A 17,855-nucleotide genomic window follows, 5' to 3' on the forward strand; every position below is an offset into this window, starting at 1 on the left:
ATATGGAATTCAATATTCCGAGATCCAAAGTGTCAGGGAAGCGGCGAAAATACCAACTTTTTGCTGTTACCTATCACCACGGCCAAAGCAGTGGCCAACAGCATCCACTTAACGACCGAGAGCAGCGGCGTTTGCATAGAGTTGTCAGTGCTAACAGTCAAGCAACGCTGCGTGAAATAACCGCAGACATTAATGTGGGGCGTACGACGAACGTAGCCGTTAGGTCAGTGCGGCGAAATTTGGCGTTATGGGCTATGGCAGCAGACGAATGAAGCGACTGGCTTTGCTAAATGTACGACATAGACTGCAGTGCCTCTCCTGGGTTTCCATTTATTAAATCATACATTGTTACAGAGACAATGGTCTAACATGCGCTGTACCTTACAGCCACAATTATAGTATGTGTGGAAAATGGTTTCCATATGAATGTAGCATCTTCTCTCTCACACATTCACATTGGCCAGGCAGCATCCAAACAGTGTCAAGGGCTGCATGAAAACGCTGCTGCAGTGTCTCCACCCTGGAATGGGCTCTGCATGCACAATACTTTTCAGATGGCACCATAACCAGTAATCGCATTGGTTGAGATCCAGTGAATGAGCAAGTCTTATCATCCAAGCCATCGACCAGGGAAGACACGACTGAGATGCCTCCAGATGTTAATAGCAAAGTGGCTGGAACATCATCATGCAGTAGGCACATAACCATTTGAATCATCAATGGTGTTTCTTCCAGGAGGGGAGGCAAAGTCACCCACTAGAAACGCCTGTTAGGCGATGAGAAAGGAAGACTGGTCCCAAAATACGGTCGCCAATCATATCGACTCCTACGTCCTAGCTGCACCGATGTTGATGATTCGCTGTCACCATGCCATGAGATTCTGCACACTATCCCACAAATGACTTATGAAAGTTGAAGATACCACTCCATGTAACAGTGGCTTCATCTGTGAATAGGATGGGTGACACAAATCCCAAAATCGTGGTTGCCTGGTGAAGAAACCAATGACAAAACTGCTCCCGATGTGGACAGTCTGTAACTATTAAACCCTGCACATGCTGTACTTAATAATGGTAGTAACAACTGTGGAGAATGTTCCACATAGTCGTCTGGCTTACCATGTACTGCTGGGTCAACTGCCTGGTACTGACACGGCGATTGTCTTCTACAGCGTTAGTCACATTTTCCTACAAGTCCGGCGTCCAAACATTTCGGGTGAATCCTTTATGATTTCCTACTCCCTGAAACAACACTGTCTCAGACAAATGGCGAAATGTCTTTGCCGACACTGAATGCTGTGGTGGTTGTCGACGGCGATAGGTCTCCTGATAAGACCTTTCTACCTGCCGCCCACAGCCATTTGCCTTTCCATAAGTAAACAATGTCGGCAAGCTCTCGATTCGAATTCAGAACTATTGTGTACAATGCTGTATCACATCCAATACCAGGTGAGTGAACAACAGAAGTGAATCGGACATAATATCATCAATTACTATGCAGGAGAGGGCACTAGGACATGATGTATGAGGAACCGTACTACCCTCTAGGAGGAAACCATGCATACTGCAACTGTGGCTGCATGCTTCAGTGCGTATTAGACCACAGTCTCTGTGATAAAGTGTGACTGAATAAATGGTCTCTAGCGTGGAAACCATGCATTTCCAGACATAAGTTCATTAGATCTTTTTTGTTCCATATCCTCTCGTCGATCAGTCCCTAGCATTTGTACATAATGGAAAAAAAATCACCCTGTATAATGACTTGGGGGATTTAAGAATACGTTTAAAATCTCTGAGTAACGAATTAAAATTCGTATACACAGACTAGTTTGATCATTTGCTGCAATAATGTATTAACGAACTAAAATTCATACACGTAGACTAATTTGATCATTTGCTGCAATAATGTTTAGAAATAAGAAGTAAAAAAAACTGAAAGGCAAATGTAAAAAAGTTAAGCTTGCCAATGTGCTATGTGCATAGATAGCCCTAAGCCTAGATAAAAGGGGAAGCGATCGTCTTGTTACTAAATGGTCGGCAAAGCCTGCCCCACTGTTGCGACTTCCTTTGCTGGTCCCACTTTTGGGAAGCCCAGGACACCTTAGAACGGGAGATGCTACAAGTTGCAGAATAAAAGGAACTTCAGACATTTGCTTCCAGTAGTCCCCCATGTGAAGACAAAGTTACGGTGTACGTATACTAACCAAACGGCCTTGCCACGATTGTTTGGTATTTAACACAGAAAAGAAAAACATCCTACGCGACACAAAAATACCCTCCTTAATGCATTTATAGTTACTCGAAGAATTGCGACTTTCCCGTCCATCAAAGAAGTGGTGTCACGAAGAGCGGCCAGACAACACAAGCGTTAGATTCAACATGTGCAGCGTATGTAGATGAATCAGTGTGGGCCTGGAATTTTCGGTTTAGACCGTGGGAGGAGATTAGTGAGAACCTGTGAGTCTGCTATTGCTAAGGATCATCTACTGCTTTAAGCTGGATTCACATCGGGTGATATCAACTTCCTGCTGGCAATAACAGATTGAATTCAGATCTTGCCAGACTACCAGCTTTCGCTGGATCATACAGCCATGTGACATCGCCATCCTACCGACGTCAGTATCTTCCTGCAAGGTGTTCTAGACCTGACTAAACGGTACTATCACTTGCCGTCGACGGTTTTTACATTGTTACCGCCATTTTAAATATAAGGTGTAATAATTCAACACACTATTACGAGCAGAGTGAAGTCAGTTTATCGGCGATTCTGAAAACCGTTGCTGTCTTCTCTGGGCGCACGGCCGAAAACATTCAGTGCCTCATCTTCTTCCCGTAGAGCTCGTAGGAGAAGATGCATTGTCAAACGGATGTCAGGTCTGCCCGTCGTCACATCTACTGGAATTGTTTGCTGGTGTTAAGAGCCGGTACCCTCGTATCGTCGTACCAGCCACTGCATAGCACTTCTACTCTCCCATAAGGCAGCTTAATCCAGACGTGGCTACAGCAAGCAGGTGTTCAAAATACAGCGCCGGTGCATGTGCGAATGTAGGCTTTTAAACATCAGTGTGTTGCAGCTGACGCGAGTCTTCGCGAGGTAGCTGGTGTCAGATCGGAAATGAGCTCCGTATACTCGCTTTGAACTAACGAGCGATTCCTACGACGTCACCAAAATCGCCGTCTCCATGTGCTCGGACGAGTCGACCCGTGAGTATCTGCCGCTTGCCATTTGTAAACCGTGTAGACAGAAGAGCGAGTACACAGGTTCACATGCATAACCACGGACTCACGGAATTGCCAGTAGATATGCGACCGTTGGTCATGGCGACTGATATATAGTGGTTTTTATTTTTTATTTTTTTTAAACTTCAGATAGCTAAATATCTCGGAAACGACGCTGGTACGTAAACTATATTCTAGATGAAAAGTTAGTATTAGTAAAGGGGACATCTAGTACAACTAGCTACCTCCTACCAACCCCTCCTGTATGGGTGGAGTCTATGCTGTGTTTTCAAATGGGAACCCGCCATTTTTAATGAATATTAGGATTCCATGCCAAAAACCATTGTTTTCCATTCGTTGTAGATGGCGCTGTAATCGACAAGTATCAACTGCACCTGTTTTTGCTAGAACCGATTCACTTTAGAAAGGCAAGGATTCCGGTCCAGATGGTACACCAGTCAGGTTCCTTTCAGAGAATGCAGACACAATAGCGCCTTTCTTAGCAATCATATACAATCACTCACTTGACGAAAGGTCTGTTCCTAAAGACTGGAAAGTAGGACACGTCATACCAATATTCAAGAGAGGAAATAGAAGTAACCCACTGAATTACAGACCCATATCACTGACCTCAATTTGCAGTTGGATTTTGGAGCATATACTGTACTCTAACATTATGAATCACCTTGAAGAAAATGACATTGATACATAATCAACACGGATTCAGAAAATATCGTTCTTGGGCAACACAGCTAGCTCTTTATTCCCATTCAGTAACGAGTGCTGTCGACAAGGGATCCATATTCCTAGATTTCCAGAAGGCTTTTGATACCGTTCCTCACAAGCAACTATTAATCAAATTGCGTGCATAAGGAGTATCGTCTCAGCTGTGTGACTGGATTCGTGATTTCCTCTCAGAGATCACAGTTCGTAGTGATAGACTGTAAATCATCGAGTAGAACAGAAGTGATATCTGGCGTTTCGCAAGGTAGTGTCATAGACCCTCTGCTGTTCCTGATTTACATAAATGATCTAGGTGATGATCTGAGCAGCCCCCTTAGATTGTTTGCAGATGACGCTGTAATTTACCGTCTAGTAAATCATCAGACGGTCAATTCCAATTGCAAAATGATCTAGAGAGAATTTCTGTATGGTGTGAAAAGTGGCCATTGGCACTAAACAAAGATAAGTGCGTGCTCATCCACATGGGTACTAAAAGAAATCCGATAAATTTTGGGTATACGATAAATCGCACAAATCTAAGGGCTCTCAATTCGACTAAATACCTAGGAATTGCAACTACGAGCAACTTAAATTGGAAAGACCACGTGGCTAATAGTTCGGGGAAGGCGAAACAAAGACTGCGCTTTGTTGACAGAACACTTAGAAGATGCGACAAATCCACTAAAGAGACAGCCTACATTACGCTTGTCCGTCCTCTGCTGGACTATTGCTGCGCGGTGTGGGATCCTTACCAGGTAGGACTGACGGAGGACATCGATAAAGTGCAAAGGAGGACTGCTCGTTTCGTGTTATCGCGCAATAGGGGTGATACTGTCACTGATATGATACGCGAGTTGGCGTGGCAGTCACTGAAACAAAGGCGGTTTTCTTTGCGGCGAGATCTATTTACGAAATTTCAACATCAAATTTCTCTTCCGAACGTGAAAATATTTTGTTGACACCTACCTACGTGCGGAGAAATAATCATAATAAAATAAGAGAAATCAGAGCTCGAACGGAAAGATTTAGGTGTTCCTTTTATCCACGCGCCATTCGAGAGTGGAATGGTAGAGAACGAGTATGAAAATGGTTCGATGAACCCTCTGTCAGGCACTTAAGTGTGAATTGCAGAGTAACCATGTAGATTTGATGCTACATTTACTTTAGTGCTGTAAATTTGATTGTACAGTACAATATGATTAGCCATTTCAGTGTCGGGATAGAAACTACGTTTAGCATGATACAGGAACAACTATGTCTATAAATAGTTTTGTTTCCATTGGTATGGTTGAAATCAGAGAGTTCCCTTGCATCCCACCACCGGTGTGTTTGATTTCTGAGAGACCCCTTGCCTCCCACCATTGCAGTGCTTACTTCGGTCAGTATCCATGAAAGGTGCGCCTGTCGCTATTACTTTCATGGGTATTTTACCTTATTACAATGTTGTGGTTTGCATTCCGCCGGTATCAGCCACTGCGAGAGTTATGGCTGCTGGATGGAAACACACACTGCAATCTATCTACTTGTTGGCTCTGTTCGAGGGCTGCCACCGAAATCTAGTATTCCGATGGTTTGGGTACTCACCACAATCAAAACCACAGGGAACAGAAAAGTACGTTACCATATAAGTAGTTTATGCGCCACAAATGTCCGTGCATAGCCATATTACTTGTACTGTACGATTACGTTTAAAATACTCTAGTAAAGTTTGAACATTAATATCATCCGTCAGCACAAAGGTTTACATTTACATCTTATATGAAATCTAGTGCGTTGGTTCTCGATTCGAAAAACAGACACACTCGATATTTGCTGATTACAGCACCATCTACTACGAATGGGAAACAACGGTTTGAGTAAACCGTTCGTACTTTTTAGAGTAGATTCCGCACCTGCAATAAAAATTGGGGTTCTCATTTGAAAATACAAATAAATTTCCTGTTTTTCACGTCTGTGGTCACAAAATTTTAAGTCCTCAGACTACCAGTTTCCGTTAGCAATGACCGTCTTCAGATCTGTTTTATAAAAACATGCCCTAATACACTGAAGTCATAGAGTATTAGGACATGTTTTTATAAAACAGATCTGAAGATAGTCATTGCTGACCGAAACTGGTAGTCTGAGGACTTAAAATTTTGTGACCATAGACGAGAAAAAAATGGAAATTTATTCTATTTTCGGGTCAATGTTAAACTCGCGACAACGTCGCAGCTTGTGAAAATACGCACGAGGGGTGGTCGAGAGGTGGCCGGTTATAGCGCAGACAGATTTCCCTTTACTAATATTAACTTTTCACTTGGCATGTGTTGTTTTCAAGATATTTAGTTGTCTTAAATTTTAAAACAAACCTGTACATCAACAAACACAATGATCGGTTATCAGTAAATATTGTTATATATAGAGAATTTCTAACAATTACAGTGACATACACACACTTTCGAGGCGTCACCGAGCCTGAGGACTGTACAAGATAACATGGCATAAGGATGAACTGCATTCTCTAAATGTTGATTAATTATTGAAATAAATTTACAACAACCTTCGAAGAAGTTGTAGAAACGAATGGTAAGCCACACGACTAGTTGATCCATTAATAAAAGTTGCCATAACGAAAACAATGTAGAAACAGCGTGTTTTTTGGTCGCAGGGATACAACAGTGACTTCTATATGCCCACTTTCGTATGGCGCAGCACACGCGTTTAGTCATGGTGGACGTGGAACTACAAAGAATACAATGACTTTGTCTGCGTAGGACGAAATTCGTAAGTTTTTCATCTGAATCGAGGTCTATAGCGTAGAACTTATTCCAGACACCACAATTACCATTGTATACAACGCATCACTTAATTTTCGTCTTATATCCTCACTCATCTCGCAAAAAACAACTTCGTCATTGGCCATGTGATCTAGACAATCGGTTATTCGGCCTTTTCAAAGCTACTTTACAACAGCAAGACTATAGTCTGATTAAAATTACCTGATAGTTGACACTTCTTCACGTGTTGGTGTTGGCTTCCTCTAATCAGAGCGCTCAACGTCACGACAGAATTGTTTGCCATTGACAAACTGCCACATCAGACGGTCAAGTTCACATCCAGTTCCTTGTCTGGTTATGGGTTTTTTCGCACAAGACGTGATTCGGCCACCATATTCAGTTATTATCACAGAGATCGGATTACAGTAGGTGAACTTCATACATGGCGTGAACACGCACTTTTTGAAACCAGCAAATGATCGTTCCAACTGGTTCTAACAGGTTTCAATGTATTTTTGTGTAAATTCAGGGATACAAAACGCGTTGTCTGCCGTAGTTCAGTCATTGGCCATTTAAAATCAGCAGTGGACAGAGCATCTCGTGTTCATGCATACCTGGTGACAGGAGCTTCTAACCTCGATCCGTGTTACATGAACAGCATTTCAGCACTTTTGAAGTGATCCGCAGTGTTTGCGTATCTCCTTTGAGCGAGTGGTAGTCGATGTGGCAACATTGCAGCGCCAAGTGACAGACGTCAACAATCAAGTAATTTTAAACGGACTATAGCCTTACACTTTTGCACGCTTCAGAAGGACCGAATAGATGAGCATCTAGCGACCACATCGCCACCGGTCTCAGACAGGGCACATCCGCGGAATAACAGATGGAACGAAGCAAGGAAGGCGGTGTAACGATGACTTACAGCAGCGCCTTGATTTGTGAAGTATGCATCCCACAACATTAGATTAGCACTCGCTCCGTTTCCGATCTGTGTGTCACTATTATCCAATGCTGCGGTTTAGTGCCTCAGCTGGAAACAGTGAGCCTATTCATTTTAATTACAACAACTTTGGTAAACCCTTGTTTTCAAAATTAAGCTCGCACCGTATTTGACACTAGGAAGTTCATGATCAGAGTGTACTACTAGTTTTGATTTACGACAGTCAACCATGTACTTTCAGTGCGCAATTCATACAAAAACTAGAGATTGTTCAACAAGCAATGAAGAAATGTCATGCATGATAGGCATTGTTTGTGGGGAGGTGGGGGGGGGGGGGGGGGGCGGGTTGTTATACACTGAAGCGCCAAAGAAACTGGTATAGGCATGCGTATTCAAATACAGAGATACGACGTAAACAGGCGTTCGACAGCGCCAACATAAGACAACAAGTGTCTGGCGCATTTGTTAGATCGGTTACTGCTGCTAAAATGGCAAGTTATCAAGATTTAAGTGTGTTTGAAAATGGTGTTATAGTCTGCGCACGAGCGATGGGACACAGCATCTCTGAGGTAGCGATGAAGTGGGGATTTTCCCATACGACCATTTCACAAGTGTACCGTGAATATCAGGAATCCGCAAAAACATCAAATATCCGACGTCGCTGCGACCGGAAAAAGATCCCGCATGAACGGAACCAGCGACGACTGAAGAGAATCGTTCAATGTGACAGAAGTGCAACCCTTCCGCAAACTGCTCCAGATTTCAGCGCTGGGCCATCAACAAGTGTCAGCTTGTTAACCATTCAACGAAACATCGTCGATATGGACTTTCGGACCCGAAGGGCCACTCATATATCCTTGATGACTGCACGACAAAACTTTACGCCTCCCCAACACCGATATTGACTGTTTATGACTGGAAACTTGTTGCCTGGTCGGACGAGTCTCGTTTCAAATTCTATCGAGCGGATGGACGTGTACGGGTATGGAGTCTACCTCATCAATCCGTGAACCCTGTATGTCAGAAGGGTACTGTTCAAGCTGGTGGAGGCTCTGTAATGGTGTGGGGCGTGTGCAGTTGGAGTGAGGTGAGACCCCTCATACGTCTAGATACGACTGACAGGTGACACGTACCTAAGCATTCTGTCTGATCACCTGCATCCATACATGTCAATTGTGTATTCCGACGGCCGGCCGGAGTGGCCGACGGTTCTAGGCGCTACAGTCTGGAACCGCGCGACCGCTACGGTCGCAGGTCCGAATCCTGCCTCGGACATGGATGTGTGTGATGTCCTTAGGTTAGTTAGGTTTAAGTAGTTCTAAGTTCTAGGGGACTGATGACCTCAGAAGTTAAGTCCCATAGTGCTCAGAGCCATTTGAACCATTTGTATTCCGACGGACTTGGGTAATTACAGCAGGACAATGCGACATCCTAGACGTCCAGAATTGCTACAGAGTGGCTCCAGGAACTCTCTTCTGTGTTTAAACACTTCCGCTGGCCATCAAACATCCCAGAGGTGAACATTATTGAGCATATCTGGGATATGCTCAACAGCCCTACAGGATTCATGGCGTCAGCTCCCTCCAGCACTGCCTCAGACATTAGTCGAGTCCATGCCACGTCGTGTTGCGGCACTTTTGCGTGCTCGCCTGCGCACTACACGATATTAGTCCGGTGTACAGTTTCTTTGGCTCTTCCGGTGTAGAACAAGATACAGTTATGGCCGTACTGCTACTGTTGTTAGGAAAATGGCTAGTAGATAAAGGGCGGAAATTCTTGGTTGGGTTCAAGAGATACGAAAATATCTAGGCGATGGCGTAGTAGACGTTACACAACACAGGAAATATAATAGAGCAGCATGGAAGAGTCTAGTCGAAAATCATTCATGAAGAAGTATTGAGAGCTTGTATCCCGCAATGGCTGATTATCACGGTTCAAATACACAAGATGTCTCAAACTTTTGATTTCAGAACAGCGCAAATGTTCATTTTCTAATGGACTGTCAGGCCGAAATAAGCGTTTCCTCTTATTTAGAAATAGATTAGAGGTCGCATTGTCACTTGAAACATGAAAACGTCGACAGATTTCCACCTTACAAACTTTTGATTTTGTATTTTTCATATTTCGTTGGTTAACTGGTGTGGAGCCCCACTGCGTATGTGGCGACAACTGTAGATTTGTCTTAGGAGAACTGTAAGCTATTGCCGTCGCAACACTGTAGCTTCCTTGTGAGAAATCCGTAGTTCTTGTCAGGTCAGTAGCGGCTTTCCACAGTAGTTGGGTAACGGAATATGAAAACTAAGAAACAAAAAGGTCGCGACGTGAAAATGTGTCGATATTTTATAAATCGAAGTGGAAATTCAGGTGAGGGGAAACGCAGATTTCGGTCGGACAGACGAATAACTGTGGGTAGCAACATCTACATTTAAAAATTGTTGCATGAATTGCTTTCTAATCCATAAGTAACGCATATAAAAACAATTCTATTATTCCAGATTAAACCCACTGTGGATGTCTTAACGTAAAGGGAAAAGCGCATTTAGAGCACAAATAAATATAAACTGCAGCAAGAAAAAGGTGTCTCAATTTATAAAACGAATATTTACATAAATGTTAATAAAATCAGCGCAGATTTATTTCAGGCACGTTTATTATGCCGCAATCGGTTTCGTCTAAAAGAAAATTTAAAAGTGACACCGAAAATTCACCACCAATCTTCGTAACAGATTCTCACAAAGCGGCAGAAATGAGTTGTCATGACTCACGATTCCTGCCACTTTCTGACCGTTAACGTAGGAAGACTGTTGGTGAATTTTCGTGTCACCTGAAGATGTTCGTTTCGAAAGTAACCACTTGGAGTCATAAACGTTGCTGAAATACAGCTGCGGTGACTTATTAACTTTTTCAATCAATCAGCTGTGGAAGCACAAAATGGTCAAGATCACTTATAAATTTTCTGCGGAAAATGGCCGCATCAACAAACAGGTTACAGATGGTACAGGAGTCTGAACAGCAGGCAGCATATTTTAATTCACTAAATAAATGACAGGAAACACGTAAAGACCTCACCGATGTGTACATTGGCGCATATCGTTGCATCGCACTCATCAAAATATCCTTAAGATGCGTTGCGTACGGAGATAGGTATCATCAGCTGAGACAGTGGTTTCATGCACCACAATTACAAAAATTAAAAGTAAACGACTGATCTCCAGCAATCGCGCTCACAATGGTTCACGACATATGCGACCAAACAAAACGATTAGGGTCTCATCAAGGAAATCACGCACAATATCGAAGTGTGCTGTGGCACCGTTGCCAAAGGACGTCCCCTCGCGAGTAACAAGAGCTTCAGTGCCTAGCAGCTGTGGGAGCAGATCTCGGATGAACTGCGTGACACAGGCCACTGTTAGGTGACCATATGGAACTACGGCCCATGAGTTGACGGAGAATCGATAGTTGTTAGCGAACACAGGCTAAATGGTGACTGTTTCCTTCACTGAAGACGCGGTTATTTCGGCAGTTAGAAACACGATCACATCGTAAGGGCACATATAAATGAAAAAATGTATTTACGAACATTGGTTTCTCATCTCAAAAAACTCAATTTAGGGTCCTGTGCGCTTATGTAACTTCTATTCTAAACGTTTGATGCAGTAGGAGTTGCTATCATGATGGTACAATCATCAATGTTTGCTGCCAGAAGGTCACCGAGCGACATTAAATTCACATTATATGTCCCACTTCCTTGTACTACTTCGTGGAAGAGTGAACAGTATAATCTCTCTCTCTCTCTCTCTCTCTCTCTCTCTCTCTCTCTCTCTCTCTCTCTTTCACACACACACACACACACACACACACACACACACACACACACACACACACACACACACACACAAATAATAAGAGGTTTAATTATTTTTATTCCATATCCATGGCTGCGCTCTTGTATGTAAAGTAATTGCTCTGAGGCGAGCAGCATTTGAGGATATGGAAGAGTTGTAGAGATGATGGGGAGGGGAAGGGGGTGGTTGATGGGCAGAGACCATAGATCTAGTCATTGAGAGCGAATAGAAATGTTTAAAGAAGGGGAATTCCCGTCATCAACAGAAGCAGACCGAAATCGCCATAGGTGGAGCCAGTTAGTACCCGTTTATGTTCCTACATTCTTAGGTATTTGTCAATGAAGTGCTACCTTCGTCAGTGCGGTATAGTTTGTTTCAATATTTGAAGAGAGGACGTCACACAGAACGTTCTTACAATGTCGGCAGATTGGATGTAAATAAATCAGATCCGTGTTCTTAATTGTCTAATTGTTTTCAGCGCTACACTAGCTACCCCCCACAGTTGCACTGATTACAATTTCCATGTCAGCTGAAACTGTGAATACTCTAATAAAATTATCGAACTATTAACGCTTTCAACATAATGTACAGAATAAACATACTGCTTGGAGTTAAGTTACAAGTGTCCGCTTCCAATTTCAGCAAACTAAGTTTCGAGTTCAGTTTCAATTTATTGGCTTTCGGTTCGGATCCATGTAGCCATATGATCAGTTGAAAGACGATACGACTGTGTTTGATGAGACTTTCGTGCCAGTAATGACGATACGAATTTAAGAACAACATAACAGCCACTCCCCGAGCGGATAAAATCTCCGACTCGGCCGGTAATCGAACCTGGGCCCCTTCGGTTAGCAAATCTACTGCGCTGACAAAGTTTCCAGTTTGTTGTTTACTTCGTGAGTCTTACAGTTTTGCATTTTCTTCTTCTGGCCTTTGAGGTTTAGGTTAAATTAAATTTGTTCAGATTTTGCTATTGTCTTATACAAATGTAGTAGTTTTTCCTTGATTATCGGAAATGCTAATTCTGTTGATGGACAGCACTGTGAACGAACATTTCTTAGTGAGGATATGATACGCTTAACAACAATCTTATTTCTTTATAGAACAGCGATGGAAGATAGTGGTTTAATTTTCTGTCACCAAACGAGGGACACAATCTACAACCAGTCATAACATTGACTCATGAATGAATGGCCGTGACGTAGCAGAAAGTACTATCGGTACTATCAGCATAGTGGGAATTGTGGAATTTTCTTTTGATGTTTGACGTGACTCGCAGAAACTGAATGTGAAAAACCACGAAACAAGTACATTGACACATTAACCGTAAGCTTTAAGAAACAAAATTCAACGTTGCCATTCGAGACTTAGATACACACATAACGAATTTGCAAAACGTCACACTAATTCGAAAAACTAAGCAGTAACGCAACAGACAACCAGATATTGCATCTGGAATGAGTGAACAGCAAGCAAGTGAAATTAGACGAAACTGTTTTTGCATCGTTTGCTATAGGCCGCGGTGTTTACTTATTGGCTGCAGCGAAACTTACCAGACCGAGTCGTCCGGAAACCGCATGCTGCTCGAGGTGCAGAGATGTATGTGCTGCTTGAACCCGTGCCGGCTGCTGCACTGAACTACCAACACCTGTTGCTGATGCTACATGTGCTCAAGCCGCCACACAGAGCCGCGCAGCGGTGCTGCCGGAAACTAACCTTGTTCCGCGGCTTCCCCGTCGATTCCTCGCCACTGTACTTTCTGGTCCCCGCGTTTCACTCACGTCAGAGTGAGACGTTCAGAGGGGCGTATTCTGGCTTCCCGTTATGAACTCACGCAGTCAGGGACACCTGCTGTGACGTCACTGGGGAGAAACGGCGACAAATCGGATATTGTCAGTTAATGTCCCAACGCACGTTCCAACTGACCGACCAAACTACCGAGAAACTGGATGTGTGTAGACGTTGCGACCCACCGAAAGAAGAATATTCCTTGCCGTGATATCGGGCGGGTAGGACCACCCGACAGCCGATACTTACACCACTCCAACGAACAAATTGTGCCTTGAGTAGTGCTGTCGTGCACAGGCCGCTGAGAGCCAGGACTGGGCCAGGGCAAGACGAGCGATTGAGCCCCATCTCCACATATAGCAACCCAGTTTTATTGTAATTTTAAAGAAGGTTTGACATGATTTAAAATAAGGAACTTCGGGGAATGTTGGATGTTTGGTTTGTGATTTTTGGTTTGTGGAGTACTCAGCTGTGCGGTCATCAGTGTACATACAAAGTCCCAATTTTTACACAGTCCAGTTTTTTACACAGTCCAATCTAGCCACTATCACGAAAGATTATGATGATGAAATGATGATGACAACACAAACACCCAGTCCTCGGGCAGAGGGGAATATTGGAGATACATAAAAAATGCTCACTGGGATGAAATATAGAATAAATATAATTTCTTATTAAACATTAAGCATATCTTCACAGACGCAATCGGTCCATGGACAACAGTGCACAGTACCAATATGTTCCAAAAAGCCACGCGAAAAAATTCTATTTTTCAGGGGGTCATATAAGTCTATTGATGGCAAATATAAGGGATCAACTGTTTTGGATAGTCTTCGGCACAGAAACCATTTGTATACCCATCGGAAGAACTGGCATACTGAAGCTATCCTACAGTACAGAATCAATATTTTATCAGTACACACTTCCTCCATCGCAGGCAAATTGAGTAATGGCTCGGCTGTTTTCATGAGGTGTGTCTAGGATGGTCCTCAGCTGGCTTACAAAATCACCATTTGTTAATGGACAATTCTTGAGAAAACGCCGAAAAGCCACGATTTTTAGGTACAAAAAGTACCAGTTGTGGGAATCGTCACTTCCATAATTTCTGTTCACGGCAGGTCGTCGAAAATTTTGCCATATATTCTGAAGATGAAATTCTCGGGAGACTTCGAAACTTTTTTTGATGTCATTATCCTTTAGCAAGATCCAGAGGTTCGAATTTGTCGTACTTGTGGAATAAAATATGCACGTAATATCCGGTCTGAGGCGTTTTAACAGACATTATTGTCACGTGGCAAGAGTTCTAAGGTCATCGCAAGGATTCTGAGGTCACCAAACTACGTTTTTCGTCAGCAGTTTTCACCAATAATACTTCATGACGCGCTGTCTCTCTATACAAATGTGCGCAGAGTGGCATTGCAGTAACAAAAAGAAAAAAGACTACAAAGTGCCTGAGCATGCCTAAAAAGAACTTTAACCCTCCAGCAGGCGCGCCGATTTTCGTAACACAAGCGGGCACGCGGCATACTTCGTACACTAGTCGGCAAAAGCTGTCATTATGTTACCAAGAGAAACATGGATGGGTTTAATTTAAGTTTATTTAAACAACAGTACAAGAAACTTATATTACATCGCTAATTTACTATTTGATTAAACAAATAACAAAGTTTCATATCATTCTATTGCCGCAGCTGACATAACAATCTATTTCATCATTTTTTAAATCACATACTGAACAAAAACACTCTTTCATTGCAATATAAAAGGACAAAGGCTTTACGTATTGAAGAAGTATCAGTTATTACGCAGTTCCTTCGGTCTACACAGTTAATTGTCTTGCACATTTTCGGGAAATGCTTTACAGTTCTCACTTGTATGCACTGTTTTTACATGTCCTTTGGAAACAAAGGTATGACGTGAGTTACACCTTATGGTAGTAGATGTGTTTCTTGCTCATTCACATGTTACACACTGACCTCTTTCCTTGGTGGTAGACTCTTCAGTTCTTTCAACACTTTGATCTTGGTATTTCGCGAGGAAACTTGCAAAGTCGGCAGGAAGTATTCATACTTCGGCCGAGATTCGATCCGCTGACCTCTCGGCTGTGGGGCACATATTGTACCGCTAGACCAGCAGGCCCGACTCGGCAGGAAATGAAAGAATATTAGTTCTTTCCACTAGTTGAGGCTTCATAAAAGACAGAGCGAAATCTTTCAAGAAAATTCTGGTCTTCTTCCTTGGTTTTGCCTCATTTGTATGAAAGATTATTTGATCATTGATTCCTGCTATATCTATTAGACCATAGAATACAGACAATGGCTATCTTCTTAGAATACGAACCTCCCAGTTGATCGACTGTGTCGACTCCTCCCTTTGTTATATTGTAATCCAAAACTATCTCTGGTTTATTTGTAACTTAGTCAATGGTTCCAAAATCGTGCATAGTTGAAAGTAATATAATTGCTATGTTTTGTTTCGGCACATACGAAATTAGCGTCATATCATTCTGAAAACCAAATAAAAAGGAGTGGATAGCCCTATATTTTCCAGGTAAAAGTTCTTGTGGGATCTGACGTTTGTTTTTTATCAAAGTACAATGGATTGCTATTCCTTAGCCAACTCCCTTTTGAAAAAGCGCATGTTAGGCGCTTTTTCAAAAGGGAGTTTGCTAAGGAATAGCAATCCATTGTAATGCTTATTCCTGAGCCTTCAGTGTGAGTAACTAGCCTTTCTACAATATCACAGGGAGAATTAGAAACATTGTATAGCCCTTTAGGTTGTTTTCCACAATATACTTCAATATTACTAGTGAAGAATGATTAAGCATCTGCTAAAACAAAAATCTTTATCCTGGACTTCGCTGGTTTGTTCGGGATATACTGAGCAGAACAGCGACCCCAGAGAGCTTGCAACTTTTCGTCTTTTGTCACAAATTGTCCTACACTAAAAGCGTTCTAGCCGTTCACCACGAAGGCATCCAATATTTGCCTTATTATAGCAGGTTTCTCAGTTACTCTTCCTTCTTGCCTTGTACTCTTGTCGTCAAAACGGATACATCGTAAAAAGAACCGTAATGTTCTGCAGCTCATCACAGCTCTCATAATCTCCAACCAGTACCATCTGCTGTCCACAATTCAATGGCACACGTGTGGTTTGCTTTCTTAGTCCTGATGAGATACAGCAATTCCAACAATGCCATTATTCCCCCCCCCCCCCCCCCCCTTGTAGTTTCCTTAGCGTCCCTTTCTCTGGAATATTGTACACATTCTTTCTTAGATTGAATGTATATGTTCGTGTATTTTATAATTTTATCAATCATTTCCAAGCTAAGTATTGTCCATAAAGCCTCTGTTTCACTTGTGAGTCCTCTGGCAACACGTGTAGACCCAGTGAATATTTTCACAATATTCTTCCTTTTTGTTTTCGAAGTCACATTAGGACATATTTATTTCTATTTACCCAATACTAATACCACCAATGGAGAGTGGCTCTTCACAGCCATCATCTGAATCATGGACTTGATAAGAATCTGAATCATGGTCGCTTTGTGTGATAAATTCCTCTTCTTCTTCAGAGTCGTCATCGTTTTTGTTGTCTGGTACAGAGTTGAACTCTGGATACTCGTTAGTAACCAATCAAGCTCGTTGTCTGTCAGCTTTATTCTCACCCTACACAGTGATAAACCCGCTTGTGATATGTAATCTCTTGATTAGATTAAAAAGGAACGAAATAAAAGTGAAGGAAAAATTACTTACATGACCGGGCGCGTGGCGTACTTTATACACTAAGATGACACACTCGCAGTTTATTTTAAATTACTGTAACTCACGTGAACCTATATCAACACAACTTGTCACTGTGCTAGCTGAAACATGGAATTCGTAGCGGCTTGCTATTGTAAAACAACAATGGAACTGTGCATGACAATGTTATTTGCGGTTGGCGCACTTTATACACAGGCGCGCCCGCTCTGGGGTTGAAATGACTGTCAAAATTTATGTAAAGCTGGAAGGACTGCAAATTCAATAAAATCTTTCCTATAACTTTTTCACTGCTTTATGATACAAGTAATAAGCCGGGCGTTTTCAATGAATTGCCATCGATGAACAAAGTATTGCGAAAGACATAAGGCAATCGATTTTGTATTAGCCTTATATTATGCGCACTTATTTGTTGTTTAAAGTGTGTATCAACGTATATAAATGTCTTGAAGTATATAGATCGACTGTCAAAGAGTTTATTGATCTATAGAATTCTTTTCATATAAGCTTCATACGCTGCAATAGCAGGGAAAAGAGGGGAAGCAGCGGAAAAATGCTCCTGCTCAAGCACAATATATTCCTGACGAAGAGAATCTGACAGATAACTAGGGAAACAGCTGCCTAAATCCTCATTCCACCCTGTGCACCAAATGTTTCGGCATGCAAACACATTCGTGCTTTTTTGTGCTGAAAGAGAATAGCAGAGAAAAAGTGTCGGTGAAATAGAAACAGAGACAGATGAAGACAATAACAGTGGGAGCCAAAGAGAGAGGAGACATTAATGGTTAGTGAGAGACAGTGACAGTAAAAGATAAAGAGAAGTG

At 42.4% G+C, this 17,855-nt stretch overlaps 1 protein-coding gene across 1 annotated transcript in view; it reads right to left on the minus strand.

Annotated features, from left to right (window-relative positions):
* The window catches only part of LOC126419145 (serine protease gd-like), a 273,858-nt gene extending 260,758 nt beyond the window's left edge, over positions 1-13,100 (minus strand). Inside the window, exon 1 of the mRNA XM_050086255.1 lies at positions 13,036-13,100. Within this exon, the coding sequence (XP_049942212.1) occupies positions 13,036-13,061 (26 nt within the window). The 5' untranslated portion in view covers positions 13,062-13,100. The remainder of the gene's footprint in view (positions 1-13,035) is intronic.
* Positions 13,101-17,855: the final 4,755 nt, after the last annotated feature.

This window comes from Schistocerca serialis, chromosome 9 (assembly GCF_023864345.2).
Source record: "Schistocerca serialis cubense isolate TAMUIC-IGC-003099 chromosome 9, iqSchSeri2.2, whole genome shotgun sequence".
Classification (NCBI taxonomy): Eukaryota; Metazoa; Arthropoda; class Insecta; order Orthoptera; family Acrididae; genus Schistocerca; species Schistocerca serialis.